This window comes from Falco naumanni, chromosome 8 (assembly GCF_017639655.2).
Source record: "Falco naumanni isolate bFalNau1 chromosome 8, bFalNau1.pat, whole genome shotgun sequence".
Taxonomy (NCBI): domain Eukaryota; kingdom Metazoa; phylum Chordata; class Aves; order Falconiformes; family Falconidae; genus Falco; species Falco naumanni.
In genome coordinates, this window is record NC_054061.1 from 29,368,538 (window position 1) to 29,383,944 (window position 15,407).

Consider the following 15,407-nt stretch of genomic DNA (forward strand, 5'->3'; position numbering starts at 1 on the left):
GCGCGAACAGGCGCGGGTACCGGGTGGGGGTCGGGATGGATCTGGCGGCGGCGGCGGGGGATGCGGCCGCGGCGCAGCAGCACCAGCAGCTCCGCGATGAGGTGGCCGAGAAGTGCCAGAAGTTGTTTCAGGACTTCTTAGAGGAGTGAGTGAAGGGGGTCGGGCCTGGCGGCGGGCGGGCAGGGCTGCCAGGAGGCGGCGGCCCGCAAGCGCCTGACGGAGCGGGCCGCCATTTGGGTGAGGCGCTGACCGGGCCTGTCGCCCCTGCCCCTCGCGTCTCAGCCAGGAAAGCTCTCCCGTGGGCTGGGCCCTGCCGTGAAGCGACTGCCTGGCGAGGGGGCGCGGGGGGGAGCCCCCTGGGCTGGCGGCACCCCTGGGAGAGCTTTCGGGGGGACCCCGGTCCGTGCCCCTGGTCCCTTGTAGTAGTTTTGTGAGGGCCAGGTTGAAAATCCCGCTCACGCCTTGGTCGTTACACTTTGGTGCACTTGGCTGTCTAGGTTTGGCCCCTGTCAGCGGCAAACTGGGAGGCCCGTTATCATCACCCTGAGGAAACAAAACCTGTTTTGATGAAACTCTCAGTACAGTTCTGTGTGGCAGGCCTGCTGTATGAGGTGCAAACCTGGTGCGTCTACGCTGCGGTGTTGGTAGAACAGACACAGCAAAGGGGGTGGAAGAAGAAAGAAATGCTGTTCAGAAGGGCCTTTGCGAGGGGCTGTGGGCCCTCATCGTTCTCTTGCACGCACCTGAATGTGTGCGATCCTTTTCTTTGCCGCCTTTCCTGCATTCAGAAGTATTCCGTTGCTACCTGACGTGTAACTGCAATGAAATGTTTTCCTGTATCACTTTCAGATTCCAGAGCAGAGATGGGGAGGTCAAATACTTACATGATGCTGAAGAACTGATTCGGCCGGAGCGGAACACGTTGACTGTAAGCTTTGCGGATTTGGAGCAGTTCAATCAGCAGCTCTCTACCACTATTCAGGAGGAATTTTACAGGTAAAATGTAGAGATTACCTGAGAGCTGAGCAGTGCTGTGGTCTCAGCACCATAACATCTTACATGTTAGGTTAAAAAAAAAAAAAAAAAAAGGTTTATCTGCTTTCTGTATCCTGAAAACACTTAGATTGAAGATTTTTTTTATTGTTTTGTTTTTTTTACTGGATCAAACCTTATTTTCTCAGTAGATTCCTCTCTAGAGACTGTTAGTTAACTAGGCAGTTGCATTTATTCTGGTAAAGAAATAAACAACTCAGGGTGGGAATACAGAATAAACTCTAGAACTTCTTGCTCTAAAAACATTTTATTGAGCCAGTGGCTTATTTTGTGGACCTACCTTCTTAATAGAAGGATGGAAGTGACATAAAATGAGGCTTAAAAGAGCCTGTTTTCAGACAATAAAGCAAATGGCATTATTATGCAGTAGTCTTACATTCTGCATATTTAGATTAGCTTTTGTGTGTTCTTGCATAATGTGGCAGTAAAAGCCAGAACCTGAAAATGTACAATACAAGCGTTTGATGTAGTCTAAAGTGAAGAAGGCAATTTGATAGCTTCCATAAAATTTGAACTTATTTTCCATATTTCAGAGTTTACCCTTACCTTTGCCGAGCAGTAAAGACTTTTGCCAGAGACCATGGAAATGTTCCTTCAAGCAAGGACTTCTATGTTGCATTCCAAGACCTACCTTCCAGACACAAGTAAGATTATTATTAACTCCAGAAAATTGTGCATTTTTACTACTGAAAAAAGGTCTCAAAGCATACTGAAAATGTTTTTGTTACATAGTGTGAAATGCACAGTTGACCAACACAATTACAAAGAAGTTTCCTGATCTTGTGCAGGGTATTTTTTGAAAGTTTTTCATTTGTGAATTGTACTCGGATGCTTAACATTTATCATATTCCATAAACAAATGTCACTTCTCTCAATTTGCAAAAATGATTTATATTATGTTGCTTTTGAAGTACCAGGGAAGTAACTTTTGCGTTGATTTGACTTTTAGTGTTAGTCTTATAGTGTGTAAAATCATAAAATGATAACATATTATAGGATCTTTCTTTCTCTTGTCTGTTACAGCTGTTGTTTTAGTCACAGACTGAATGAACCTGCATTGCATTGGTGCTTGGGTAGTACTCTGGGCTTAAAAATGTCAGCTCAACTTCAGGATTTAATCCGTATGAATTTGTTTTAAACAGAATTCGAGAACTGACTTCAGCAAAAATTGGCTCGCTGATGCGTATCAGTGGACAGGTGGTACGTACCCACCCCGTCCATCCTGAGCTTGTAAGTGGAACCTTCCTGTGCCTTGACTGCCAGACAGTGATTAAAGATGTGGAACAGCAATTTAAATACACACAGCCAAACATTTGCAGAAACCCAGTCTGTGCCAATAGAAGAAGATTCCTGCTGGACACAAACAAATCAAGATTTGTTGATTTCCAGAAGGTACGGTGGTGAGGTTGGGGGACAGCTCCTGTGGTAATTGAAGGGTGTTGTTTGTACTCCTGCACATTGGAGACAGTTGATTTTAGTTCTGTCAACACCAACAAAAGGCACTGGCATTTTTGCAAATAGTTTCTTTCTGTCTGTGGAAGGCTTATGTTTAAGCATGGGAAATCATGAGTAGTATAGCATCAAAGTAGTTTTGTTGCATGTTGTTCGTTGCCTAAGCAAGCCACTGAAAACAGACATATTTGAGCTGTTATTAGTCTTATATTGGGGGTACATCACATGGTGTTGTTTTAGACAAGTATGAAAAGAGGTCTTTTAGTATCTACGTTGTTTTGCTCTTCCAAGTAGATTTACGCTGTCAAATGCTCAGCACTTCACAATCTGCAATAATATTTTGTGTCAGTCACGTTATCTGGACTCTTCAAGTTGCTTTTGCAGGCTCTCAGAATTGTCATTGTAACCCCTGTGTATCCTCTTACGTTTCTCCAAAGCACCTTTAGAAATTGATTAGTGAAGGGATTTTTGGTTGGTTTTTTTTTTTTTATTGTAAGAGGAATTTCGTGACTGACATGGATGGCAGCAATCAAGTGCTACTCACTGTATTTATTAACAGCTTAGCTTCTGAGATTTGATGATGTTCACTAAGTGCTTAATATTCTTTCCCTCCCCAGGTTCGCATTCAGGAGACACAGGCTGAGCTGCCACGTGGTAGCATTCCTCGCAGCGTGGAAGTGATCTTGCGTGCAGAAGCGGTGGAGTCTGCTCAGGCAGGTGACAAATGTGACTTCACAGGGTCACTGATTGTCGTGCCTGATGTGTCCCAGCTCTCAACACCAGGTTTGTTGCTACTGCGTATGACCTCAATGAGAAGTCCTTCCCTGCTTTTTCTGGGAACTGCTGTTCTGACCCCACTGTAATGGCAGGAGTGCGCGCAGAAACCAGCTCCCGGGTGAGTGGGACAGAGGGCTATGAAACCGAAGGCATTCGAGGACTTCGCGCCCTTGGAGTCAGAGAGCTGTCATATAAGCTAGTTTTTCTAGCTTGTTACGTTGCACCAACAAATCCACGGGTGAGTCTGCAAAGAATATCTGGGAGCAGGAATGGATAAAGCTTTAAATGTGCGCACCACCTTCCTGTATGTTTGACTGTCTCTATATTCTGACTGGACTTACACAGCAAGTTTTTTTCTTTGTTGTTTGTGGCAGTTTTCACAAATGTGATTATTGGCTAGTGTTACCAATTTATTCTAAGGAGTTATGTGGTCCATTGATTTCCATTCAGATTTCATCCATTTCTGCAGCATTTCCTGTTCCTCCAGGAAGTCCTATTGCTGCATTTTGTCACAGGGAAAACAGCAATCCTTCTTTCTTGTTCCCTCTGTTTTTTCACATAACATCTTGGGATACTACTACAACATAGTAAGTAATACTGAATATGGCTGAGCTTGAGCGTGGTATGATATTTGAATCTATAATTCTGCTAGCACCTTCACTTAGGATAAAATTAGTGTCTGTTATTTTCTGGGGGTAGAAGTTTCCTGCTTCATTCCGGAGTAATGAAAAACCTTCTAAATTCCGGTTAATGAAGAATGCTTACAAAGGCAGATTCTAGCCAAAGGAATGTGTACTGGTTTACTTAATCTCTGGACAGGCATCTCTGCTGGGTTTTCTCACTAACTGAAGTACACTCTATTGATTTTGCCCTCTTAGGAAATTGTCTTACTGGTTTTTAAAGGTATAAGTTGATGAGCTTCCTTAGCCTAAGGTCAGCTTTTCTGAATGTGTTCCTCCCATTCAGCTTACAGAGCAAGTTTTTGTAACCTCCTGCCTGCAGTACTCTCATTCAGTAGTGGCCATGTTATTACTTCTGTTACTTTTTTTTTAAAAAAAGTATTTCCTGTGTTTAGTTTGGTGGAAAAGAGCTCCGAGATGAAGAACAAACTGCAGAAAGCATTAAAAACCAAATGTCTGTGAAAGAGTGGGAGAAGGTTTTTGAAATGAGCCAAGATAAGAACCTTTACCATAATCTGTGCACCAGCCTCTTTCCCACTATCCATGGTAAGAGTCCAGCTGTTGCCTCAGAGAGGGAAGATTTCACTTGTAAAAATACTCCTTTTGCTGTCTGTGTAGTGCCTTTTTGTGAAAGCTTGAAAGCCCTGTGCCAGCTACCATAAACTCCCCTCCAGCACTGGTTATGCTAGAAAAGGAGAACCTATTTGCTGAGTACTTGCTGGGTTTGATCATGAAAGCCTGCAAGACTAGTCAAAATGTTTTTTCTATTGAGTGATCTACTACTAGACCCTAGAATTGATAGCTGGGTCTAAGTTCTCTTTTATATGGCCTTCCTTCAAAAGGTTTACGGGTTCCAAATATTTGTATGCTGTTCTGTAAGTGTGTGTATATATGTTTGCAGTTGTTTCTGGCTCAGAGCTAGTTTGAGGACTCAGATTGCTTAGGTCTGAAAAGTTTGATCTGCTGAATTTGGTCCATATTCTGAGCCACTGTAGCATAAAGGAATTCAGCTGCTTTCTGAATCATTCTGCCCTGAAACTGTATCAAACACATTTAGTTGCATCCTCGTGCTGTATACACCAGTGGAAAAGCCTCCAGTGCTGCTGGTTTAACAGCAGCTGTTGTAAAAGATGAAGAATCTCATGAGTTCGTCATTGAAGCTGGAGCACTGATGCTGGCGGATAACGTGAGTTTGGGAATTAGAGAGGTTCCCGCATCCCATCATTGATTAATGACAAAGAGCCCCAAATTGTCTTAATGGTGTTTTTTTCCAAAAATGATTTAATTTGGGTGACCTACCATTTTTTATTCTTCGGCTGCAGGGTGTTTGTTGCATTGATGAATGCAACAATTTTAGTGGATGTTTAGCAAATAGGTAAATCCTGAGCAGATGTGCTCAAATGCTCTAAAATTATAGTGGGATGAAGGTTTTTTTTGAATATGAAAAATGTGGTATTTTCTTTGGATTTTTAGTCAGTTGTCTTTTCTGGGGCAGGTAATGATGAAGTGAAACGTGGGGTTCTGCTGATGCTTTTTGGAGGAGTTCCTAAGACCACTTCAGAAGGCACTTCACTGCGTGGGGATATCAATGTTTGTGTTGTTGGTGATCCAAGTACAGCCAAGAGTCAATTTCTAAAGTAAGCATCTCATTAAAACTCAGTATTTATATGTTGTCTACTGTGACTAGAGCTATAAATGTGTACTGTGTCTCCTCTATGTTAAACAGAGGAAAGGGAAGTGAAATATTTAAGAATATTTTCCAGGAATTGTTTGGATGTGGTTGAAGTATTTGAACAGGGCTGAAGCAAACTCACAGAGCCCCTGTGGTAATTACCAAAGAATGAATTAAGACTTTTTTTTGTTCTTTAGGTAGTTATGAAAGTATGAATTTCCAAATATTTTTGAAAGACATTAAATATTAAAATTACAGTTTATTGCACATCTTAAAATATCGGAGTTAGCTGAAATAATGATTCCCCCCTGCCCCTATTTTTAGCTTGGATTAAATTGGTAGGTCCCAACACTTTGGACAAATGGACAACTATTAGTCCTGAAAAATAATCATGAAACAATTGTGGTTTATGCTACATCTTACAATAGTATGCTTTTTTTATTGGAAATTCTATTTAATATGGTTTCATTTTATCATGTTCATTTATATCTGCATCATTCTCCATGCAGCTGATCTCCTTGTAGCGTACACTGCAACTCAGAAATGTAGAGGCACCACAGAAGCTGCCTTGGGCTGTCTGTGGTCAGTCTCACTGCTTCCTACTATGAAAGCATTTGTTCCTTTGTGCTGACATTTACCTGACCTGTAAGGAGCTGGTTAGCTTGTGAAGTCTGCAGAAAACTTGTGGGAGGAGGTCTGGATCATTACTTTTGTTCTGCTGGTTTAAGCAGAGGTGAATAACAGCCCTGTGATAGACTAAGGATTAGTTTCCAAGGCTCACTCAATCATTAGAGGTGGGAGGGCCTACTTAGATATTAATTGCTTCCTGAAGGAAGGAACAAATCCTGGCCTGAGAGGTTGAAAGCAGTACTGTGTTACAGTTGACTTGTTTCTGCAGGTTTTAATCTGACGTTTTAAGTATGTTTCTCTGCATAGACATGTAGATGAGTTCAGTCCTCGTGCTGTATACACCAGTGGAAAAGCCTCCAGTGCTGCTGGTTTAACAGCAGCTGTTGTAAAAGATGAAGAATCTCATGAGTTCGTCATTGAAGCTGGAGCACTGATGCTGGCGGATAACGTGAGTTTGGGAATTAGAGAGGTTCCCGCATCCCATCATTGATTAATGACAAAGAGCCCCAAATTGTCTTAATGGTGTTTTTTTCCAAAAATGATTTAATTTGGGTGACCTACCATTTTTTATTCTTCGGCTGCAGGGTGTTTGTTGCATTGATGAATTTGACAAAATGGAGATGCGGGATCAAGTAGCCATTCACGAAGCAATGGAGCAGCAGACTATATCCATTACTAAAGCAGGAGTGAAGGTAGCTTGCACTGTTCTGCTGGTTGTGTAGTCTGTACAATCATCTGACTTAGTTACGTGTACTGATCTAGCGTTGATCTGTCAGAATTTCTTGTCAGCTCTGCAGCTGCCTCACTGTGGCAGGACAGAGATCGCTTGCCTGCAGTTTTTGGGCCACATACCCCAAAAAAGATCAGAAATGTTACTGAAAGGAAAAGAAAAAAAATTACAGTGGACAGGAAACAAAAAATGGGGAAACCCTAACCTTGAAGTAACCCCAAAAGAGGATATAGATTTCTGTGTGTGTTTGTAGAAGCAAAGTATCTGTTTGCACTGTTAAAAGTGCTTTTCACAACGCCCTGTTTTTAAGGGCTCGTTGTCAAGAGCGTGAAAATGTTAAAATACTTGATTCACCAAGTGTCATGGGGCAGAGACCTGGTTAGAAAGGGCTGGTTTGGGTTCTTCTGAGGATTGATTGTTGTCATATCTCCATTGAAACTCCTAATCTAAAAGATGTTGTGCTGATCATTTGAATAACAATGATTTGCTTCGAATGAAAGTGGTCACAGATTATTTTATTTCCCCCCCCCCCCCCCCCTTTTTTTTTTTTTTTTTTTGCTTCCTCTCATTGTCAGGCTACCCTGAATGCCAGGACCTCTATTTTGGCTGCAGCAAACCCAGTTGGTGGGCGCTATGACAGATCCAAGTCACTGAAACAGAATATAAACCTGTCGGCTCCCATCATGTCTCGCTTTGATCTCTTCTTCATTCTTGTGGATGAATGTAATGAGGTAATTTTAAGGAACTGTAGAATAATTTATGTCAGAAAAGACCTCTGGAGGTCTGTAGTCTAACCTCATGCTCAAAGCAGATCACTGAGAACAGGTTGCCAAGACCTTGACCTGGTTAGTTCTGAGTATCTCCAAGGATGGAGATTCTGCAGCCTCGCTAGGCCCCTAGTGCAATTTTTAACAAGTCTCAATGTGTTTAGAAAATAATAACTAATCTAATAATCTAATCAGAATTTCCCCTGGTTCGGTTTATAATTCTGTGCATTCTGTACTTCTGAGAACAATCTGGCTCCATCTCATATCTATACTCACCAATGAGGCAGTTGCTTTCTTTTCAAGCTGAACAGACCCAGCTTTTTCAGCTTCTCATACTTCATGTACTCCTGCCCTCTGACCATCTTGGTGGCCCCCTGCAATTTTAGGTGAAGCTGATCTCATGAGTGTGTCTGGCTTCTGCTTTTCTTCTCTGTCTGAAGTTAAAAGCCTGCAGTACAAATTTGAACATGCTCTGCTGAATACAAGGATACTGCCTTTTCATCTTGTAGTGATTTGACCTGCAAACTTGACACCATTAGTCATTTTTACAAATCGCTGGTCACTAAGGCTAAGGCTGCTACCACCTGTCTGTGTGGCATTTGCCTTGGGAACGCATGAGATACAGAGATTAATGTTGGTTCAGCACTGTTCTCTCTGCTGTTTTGCTCGGAGTGATTATCTAATTGAGAAGGGACTGATGAAAGAGACAGAGTAGGCTGAAAAGGAAGAAAGCAGTTCCCACGCTGCAGAGTGCTGCTTTCTGCCTGTTCTATGGCTAACGTGTAACCCAGGAGAGTTCCAAGGAGGTTATAAATCTTTAAACTGCTTTTTATCCCTTCTCTTCTATGTTTCCTTATATTAAAAACCTCCAGGACATTCTCTTGATCTTCTGACAGAGTCTGGCCTCTGGAAAGACTGGCTCTGCCATGAGAGTTGCAAGTGAGGGAGGGGAATGGGAAGGAAGAATGTAGTTGTTGTTCGATATTTGGCTGATGTTGTAAAAGTGACCTGACAGAGCAATAATATCCCAGGTTACAGACTATGCCATTGCCAGACGCATAGTGGATCTGCATTCCAGAGTAGAAGAATCTGTTGATCGTGTCTATTCATTGGATGATATCAGAAGGTATCTGCTGTTTGCAAGACAGTTTAAACCAAAGGTAATTCTGCTTTCCTGTATGAGTAGTTCTGTATGAGGAGGTCCAATGGAACAGTTGCTTTGTAGCATGCTTTTTTCCAGCAAATGCAAAGACACTTAGTGTAGTGTTCTCTCAAGAAAGGAGCTGTAAACTCAGTTACCTAGAAAATGACATCATTTGGAACCATGTACTCTTTTTGTGTGTGTTTTGTTTCGTTTTTTTTTTTTTTAAATTCCAGAAACCCAGCCAGTCAAGCTGAGACTGTTAGAATCAGTAGTTGTTATAATCACCAACTACTCTGGTTGCAGTTCTTAACCTCTGTCTGGAATGACTGAGGGGTCGTTTCCTAGCTTTCTCATACCTCAAGGGCATGGGTTATTCAACACTGCAGAGATTTTTGTCTTTTATTGACATAGGTTAAGCAAACAATTTGTCTTTATTTTAAAAGGGTATTGTTCCTCAGTATTTCTTTGTGGTAAAATACAGAACATGGGAAACTGCTCTAAGTACAAATTTTTGTGGTCAATCCAAGTAGCAGCTTGGATGGGCTGTGCATTAGATTTTTCAGAACTACTTCTAATGCAGTTCTCAAATGGAAGGAGTTACCCTCCCTTACAGAGTTTTGAAAACTCCCACTTCTTTTCCATGTCGCGAGTTTTTTTTTCTGGCTGGATCTCTGTATGTGCAGATAGACTCAAGCTAAAAAGCATGCACACAAAGCTGTTGTCAATGTTAGTGTATTGAGCATACACCTGTGTGTGTGTTTGCATGCAGAATGAAAGGTAAATAAACATGGAACAGCCTAGTAGAGGCAGACATGAATGATGCCTGTAAGCAAGTCAGTGGAACAGAAAAATAGATATTATCAAAAATCTGCTGTAAAATAATGTGTCAATGTACTTATTCTAATATCGTTGTTACTGTAATTATTATTACAATATAATTTTAACATAATATGATCGCCATTATGTTTATGTGTAGTATGTGTATAGCATAGACTATTTCAGAGAAAAGCAGTAGCTAGTACAGAAAAGTCTGGGAACTGCCAATCTAATGCAAAAAGAATGAACTTTAATACTTCTAACATGACATTGTCATACTGTCTGCTGTCACAAAGATATCTAAGGAGTCTGAGGACTTCATAGTGGAGCAGTATAAACGACTACGGCAGCGCGATGGCTCTGGCGCAACAAAGTCATCCTGGAGAATCACAGTGCGGCAGTTGGAAAGCATGATTCGTCTGTCTGAAGCTATGGCCCGTATGCATTGCTGTGATGAGGTATCAGGTTTTTGATGGAAGTTTGTTTATATAAATGTTGTGGGAGTTTTGGCTTTGCTATTTGACTGTGATACTGTACATACCTAAATCCCGTGGGTGAGGAGGAGAGCTTGGATCGTATTTTCACTTGTCATGTGGTCATGCTTGGTCTGAATTTGTATGCCAGATAAACTGTGTTTAAGGTATGTCTTTTAAAACTGAGATCAGCTGGTCCAAACTGAGAACATGGCATCTTTTTGCGTTACAGATGTATCAGCACTCTCAGCCATTACTGTCAAATTATGACAAATAGGAAGAAAATTATCTATTAGTATCATCCAGGGCTGTTGGTAGTGTGTCTCCTCATCTTGTGTAGTTTGTAATCTCTCACAGCTCTCTTCCACCTGCAATCTAAGAAGCCAAAGTTCATCAAAGTATCTGAACCTCCCTAAAAGAACCTGTATTTGTGATCTGAGCTTCTCCTCCTGTCAACAAATGTTGAAATGTGTATCGCATTGTGTGTATTAACTAGTATGACTACTATCCATCTAGTCTGCTTTAAAACTCAGCAGGCCTTTTGAAATGTTGATTAGGGGTTATGTGACACGTGCGGTGATAGAAGCTTGCTCACTGGTTGTATAAGGACACCCATTGGGTTCTTTTTAATTAAATTCAGCTTACAAAGAAACGGATAGCTTTAAGGTTACGGCTCAGCTAGAGATTATTTTTCCAGTTTTTGCTTTTCAACTCTGGAGGAGAGTCTCATTAATCACATGAGGTTTTTTGTATTGTTTCTGTTCAGACCCATTTCTTTCATGTTTTTTGCTCCACTGATCTTTCTTCAAAATGTTCTTGGCTTAAGTAAAAAATTTTATCGACTGCACATGATCGCTTAAGCCTGAAAGATTCATCAGGCTGCTTATTTCCTCCATAACCTTCTGTGAACTCAGAGTACTTGTAGTGGGATATAATTTGATTTGCAGAGGCTATACTGTTCAGGATTAATTAGGTGAGATGGTTAGAAAGGCCCACTGTCAGAGTCAGAGCTGTGTTTCTGGAGCTATTGGGGGGGGGAAAAAAAGCTTTTTAACACTAGAAGAGCCACTGTGCCTATTTAATACATCTTTTTTCAAATCAGGTTCACCCAAAACATGTGAAAGAAGCTTTCAGGCTTTTAAATAAGTCCATCATTAGAGTTGAGACTCCTGACATCAATTTAGACCAAGACGATGAACAGCAAATGGGGGATCAAGAGGACCAGGATGGAGTCAATGGTAAATTACTTGCAGAGAATTTTTTCAAAGGGGAAAGTACTTCTAGGCTTACAACTTATCCTGTTTGAGTATATGCTTCTCTTCAGTTTCTCACCTATTTCTTATCTACTAAGGACTAGGAATCTTGACTCCTGTACTTAACTCTCTTGCTTCTTCAGCCTCTTTGTGGGACCACTCATCTGGTTGGTCAATGCAACGCTTTTCAGTGGCTCAGAGAATTAAGCCGTTAAAAGATGTTACAGTATTAAACCAGGGCATGTGTCCAAACAGGTGAGGCAGAAGCTCCAGCTGTGGTTGGTGGTCTTGTAAATGGAATCAATGGTCATTCTGAGGACATGGGCAAGGATGCTGCACCCAAAGCTTCTCTTAGACTGGGCTTCTCTGAGTATCGCCGCATTTCTAATCTCTTGGTGCTGCACCTCAGGAAAGCAGAGGAAGGTAAGAAATTTTTTTTATTAAAAGGGTGGTAGACCCTGAATTCAGGGACTCACTGTTACTACGTCTCATGCTGTTGCATTTGGGATTTTCACTCCTGCTGAGAGTTGAAACTTGTTAGGTCAGGTGTGAACCTGTACACGTGTGGTCTTACTACATCTGATGATATGACTCCTTGGACTTTCTGGCTGTGATATCTTAGCCATTTGTCAAAACCTGGTAAGCAAAGGAACGTGTCAACAAAGCAGACCCAGGAAAGGATCTGTAGTATGTGTTGGTTTAACCCAGCTGGAAGAGTCAGCAGCAATGAAAACTGTAGCAAGAGCTTTAACATATGTCAGCAGCCACAACCCAAAGTATATACTTAACCAGTATGTGCCAAATGGCTTCTTCATTTCACGGGGTGAATAAATATTTCTGTTGCAATGAGGCTACTTCTGTAATGAAATGCAGCAGTTGTTTCATAGCATATACCAGTGGGACGGAGTCTTTGGGAGGGTGTGGAGACTACAGTAAAGCCACTTGGATGCATAGAACTGAGGAGCTTCAGTGCTCAATCTAAATACCTCCAATTAAATCCTGATACAACAGCCTTCTGTACAAAACATGATGCTTAAGAAACAGAATAAAGTCTGATGTTTCTTAAACATCTCAAAAAGCACGTTTCTCTCTTCGGCATTGTAAATGTTAACATACAAATCCTTTTCTCTTGTGGTTAGAACGGTATCTTAATGTTACTGTGTTTATGCAAATTATTTTCTTCGCAGAAGAGGACGATTCATCATTAAAGAGGAGTGAACTTATTAACTGGTATCTAAAGGAAATTGAATCTGAAATAGAATCTGAAGAAGACCTAATAAATAAAAAGAAGATCATAGAGAGAGTCATTCACCGACTTACGCATTATGTATGTATAGAGATTTGTGGATAGTGAAAAAGGTTTTTAATTTACACAGTGCAATGATTCATTTTTTTATGGAATACATTCCTAATTTGAGAAATATGTTTTGTGCTTCCATGTTATCGACTATGCAGTATAAAGGCCACCTTTGTTTAATACCTGTTAAAAATCATTATAGAGAAAACTCTGAAATTAATTAAGGGTTATATATAAGCTCACAGTACCATATTATGTCCCTATAGAAGTGTAAATGATTTTTTTGTAATGTTAGTTATACATGAGGAGGCGGAAATACAAACAGCACTTCATTCAACGGATAGCTTTAAGTCAGGGGGGCACTAGGGCAGTTTGGAGGAAAAAAATATGAAAATATAAAATACATTAAAAGGTACAAACCCACTAGATTGAAGTGTTCCCAGAAAGCATACAACAAATAAGAGATTTCTACTGAATGTAATTGTTAATATTAGGAGCCTGTTAAAGAGGGAGTTCACAGTTAAAAGGGTTAAATGATTCATCAATAAGAGGTGGTACCAGTACAAAAAGGAGGCACCTTTCAAAAAGTACAAATAAATCTTTCTGTTCTTGTTTGAATACAATTTTTTGTCTGTTGCAGGACCACATTCTGATAGAACTGTCCCAGTCAGGACTGAGAGGGTCCAAAGAAGAGGAGACTTTTGATGAAGATCCATACCTGGTTGTCAACCCCAACTATCTGCTGGAAGACTAAGGGCTGAGAACTGGATTGTACAGCTGACTAGTTACATGTTGGAAAATGCATTCTTTTCTGGCAAGGGTTGCTCTGTAGCTAACGTCTTAAATTCCTCTGAACTCTTTACTGTGGAATGCACCAATCTGCTGTTAGTAATACATGATGGCTCATTTACACAGAGTTTTTGAACGGGGAAGTTCTTTAAAGAAATGACACACATGTATTACTTTTGTTATTAATTCTGGGTTTCAGTGCCATCATCCAGATGCAGAAGAGAATAATCCAATAGCTGTTTTCAGCATCAAGCTATGTAGATGCTTGTTTTAAATGAAAGGAATTTTTCATTGTTCTTCTGTTGTATTTAGCAGTGCCTTATGCTGTAGGTTTTTAAATAAAAAACCATTAAATATCTGGAGCTGTCTGGAGGTGGGTTTGTTGTCACTCCTATGTGGAACTGCTATTTTCTATGCCTATGCTTTGAGGCTGAAAAAATAGTGATCTAGGTATTTCATGTGTTAAAGAATAAATTTCCTCTGTGAGAGATGCTGTTCTTCAAAAACTTTTTTTAACTTCTAGTAACAGATAATGAGAAACTGATTGCTGCTTTTTCTTTTTAGATGGACTGAAGATGTGTATGCCTATGTTGCATATGTAAAATAGAAAATTGAAAATAGCCAAGCCCAAAGCAAGGCTCTAGGGCAGGAGGTCAGAAACCCCCATCTTGATGAATGACTTGTAAGTGAATTGAAAACTGCCGTCAGTTGTGAGGGATTTTTAAGTCTCTATTTGTAAACTTGCTGGTAGATTTTTCTATAAGAAAATTTTACTTGAGTTTCTATTGCTTTCAGTTACTTGCTGTATGCTATGGGATTATTAAATACTCTATTAAGAATTAAAAAATCTGAATATTTGTCTTGTTTCTTAGGTGCTGGTATCAGGCTGACATTTCTAATAGCATGAAAGATATCAAAACTCAGTGTTTTAAGTAGTGTGAAATAACTGTTTCTGAAGCAGGTCCAGAAAAGGAGGTGGTTTGTAAGACAGGCATCTCTTTCCTGGTAGTCTCCCTGAGCTTTGGAGAGAGATGCCTTTGTCTAATTAAGCATATATCGTTAAAGGGAATAGTTACATTTAAGGAATGAAAGGAATCATAAATACTTGTCACCACGACCCATCACTGGGTGCTAACTTACCAACTGTAACTGCAGTAACTTCTTTCTACTAATTCGTTTCGTAAACTGCATCTTGGCAAATGCGACATTTCATTAAAAATTGTCACCCACCTGCAGCAACAGTTGCACGTTATTCTGTATTGTTCACTTAATTTCAAAAGGACAGGAAGATGTTTATACCACATTATGTGTTTCCCCCTCTCCTCCCCTAAATCTTTGATAATAAATATTCTATACATGGGAGAAAGTATTTTTCGCCTTCTCTTTCCCCAGTTCTGAATGCTTCGTAGGCTATGAGGGGTGTTCCGTTTCTGAATTAATGCTGCTTTACTGAAAAATCATCAGTAGGTGGGGCTCTTGAAGTTTCTACTCCAACTTGTTATTCAAACATGGGGGGGGGGGGGGGGGCGAGGAGGAGAGCACATCTCACTGTTCAGAACGGTAAGCACAGTCATTCAGCAAGTTTTTCAAGGCTTCCTAAAAAACAGTCACCTGGGAGTCAAACGGGGTCAAAGTACACAAATTACAATCCCTGTATAAGCTATAAAATTGGCTTTTTGAGTAATGTTGAGTGTTGAGAGATGTCTACTGTAATTTACAGATAATACTGCTTGACAGAGCAATAAATTGCCCAGATGATTCCAGGTATGTGTTAGACAAAAAGCTGGTTGTTAAAAGTAATAAATTCAGAGCTTGAACTGACTTTTCAATATGGTTACGTAGAACTTTATGTTTAGTTGATTTAATCATGTTCT

At 40.5% G+C, this 15,407-nt stretch overlaps 1 protein-coding gene across 1 annotated transcript; it reads left to right on the forward strand.

The window, feature by feature from the left end:
• MCM6 (minichromosome maintenance complex component 6) lies at window positions 1-13,891 on the forward strand. Its single transcript, XM_040602635.1, has 17 exons — window positions 1-145; window positions 850-996; window positions 1,587-1,697; window positions 2,196-2,445; window positions 3,123-3,288; window positions 3,375-3,520; window positions 4,358-4,508; window positions 5,458-5,599; window positions 6,571-6,712; window positions 6,849-6,956; window positions 7,570-7,725; window positions 8,793-8,921; window positions 10,018-10,179; window positions 11,297-11,432; window positions 11,703-11,870; window positions 12,635-12,774; window positions 13,385-13,891. The coding sequence occupies exons 1-17, from the start codon at window positions 36-38 to the stop codon at window positions 13,496-13,498; spliced, it is 2,478 nt and encodes an 825-aa protein (XP_040458569.1). The 5' UTR covers window positions 1-35; the 3' UTR covers window positions 13,499-13,891.
• The last annotated feature ends 1,516 nt before the right edge of the window (window positions 13,892-15,407 follow it).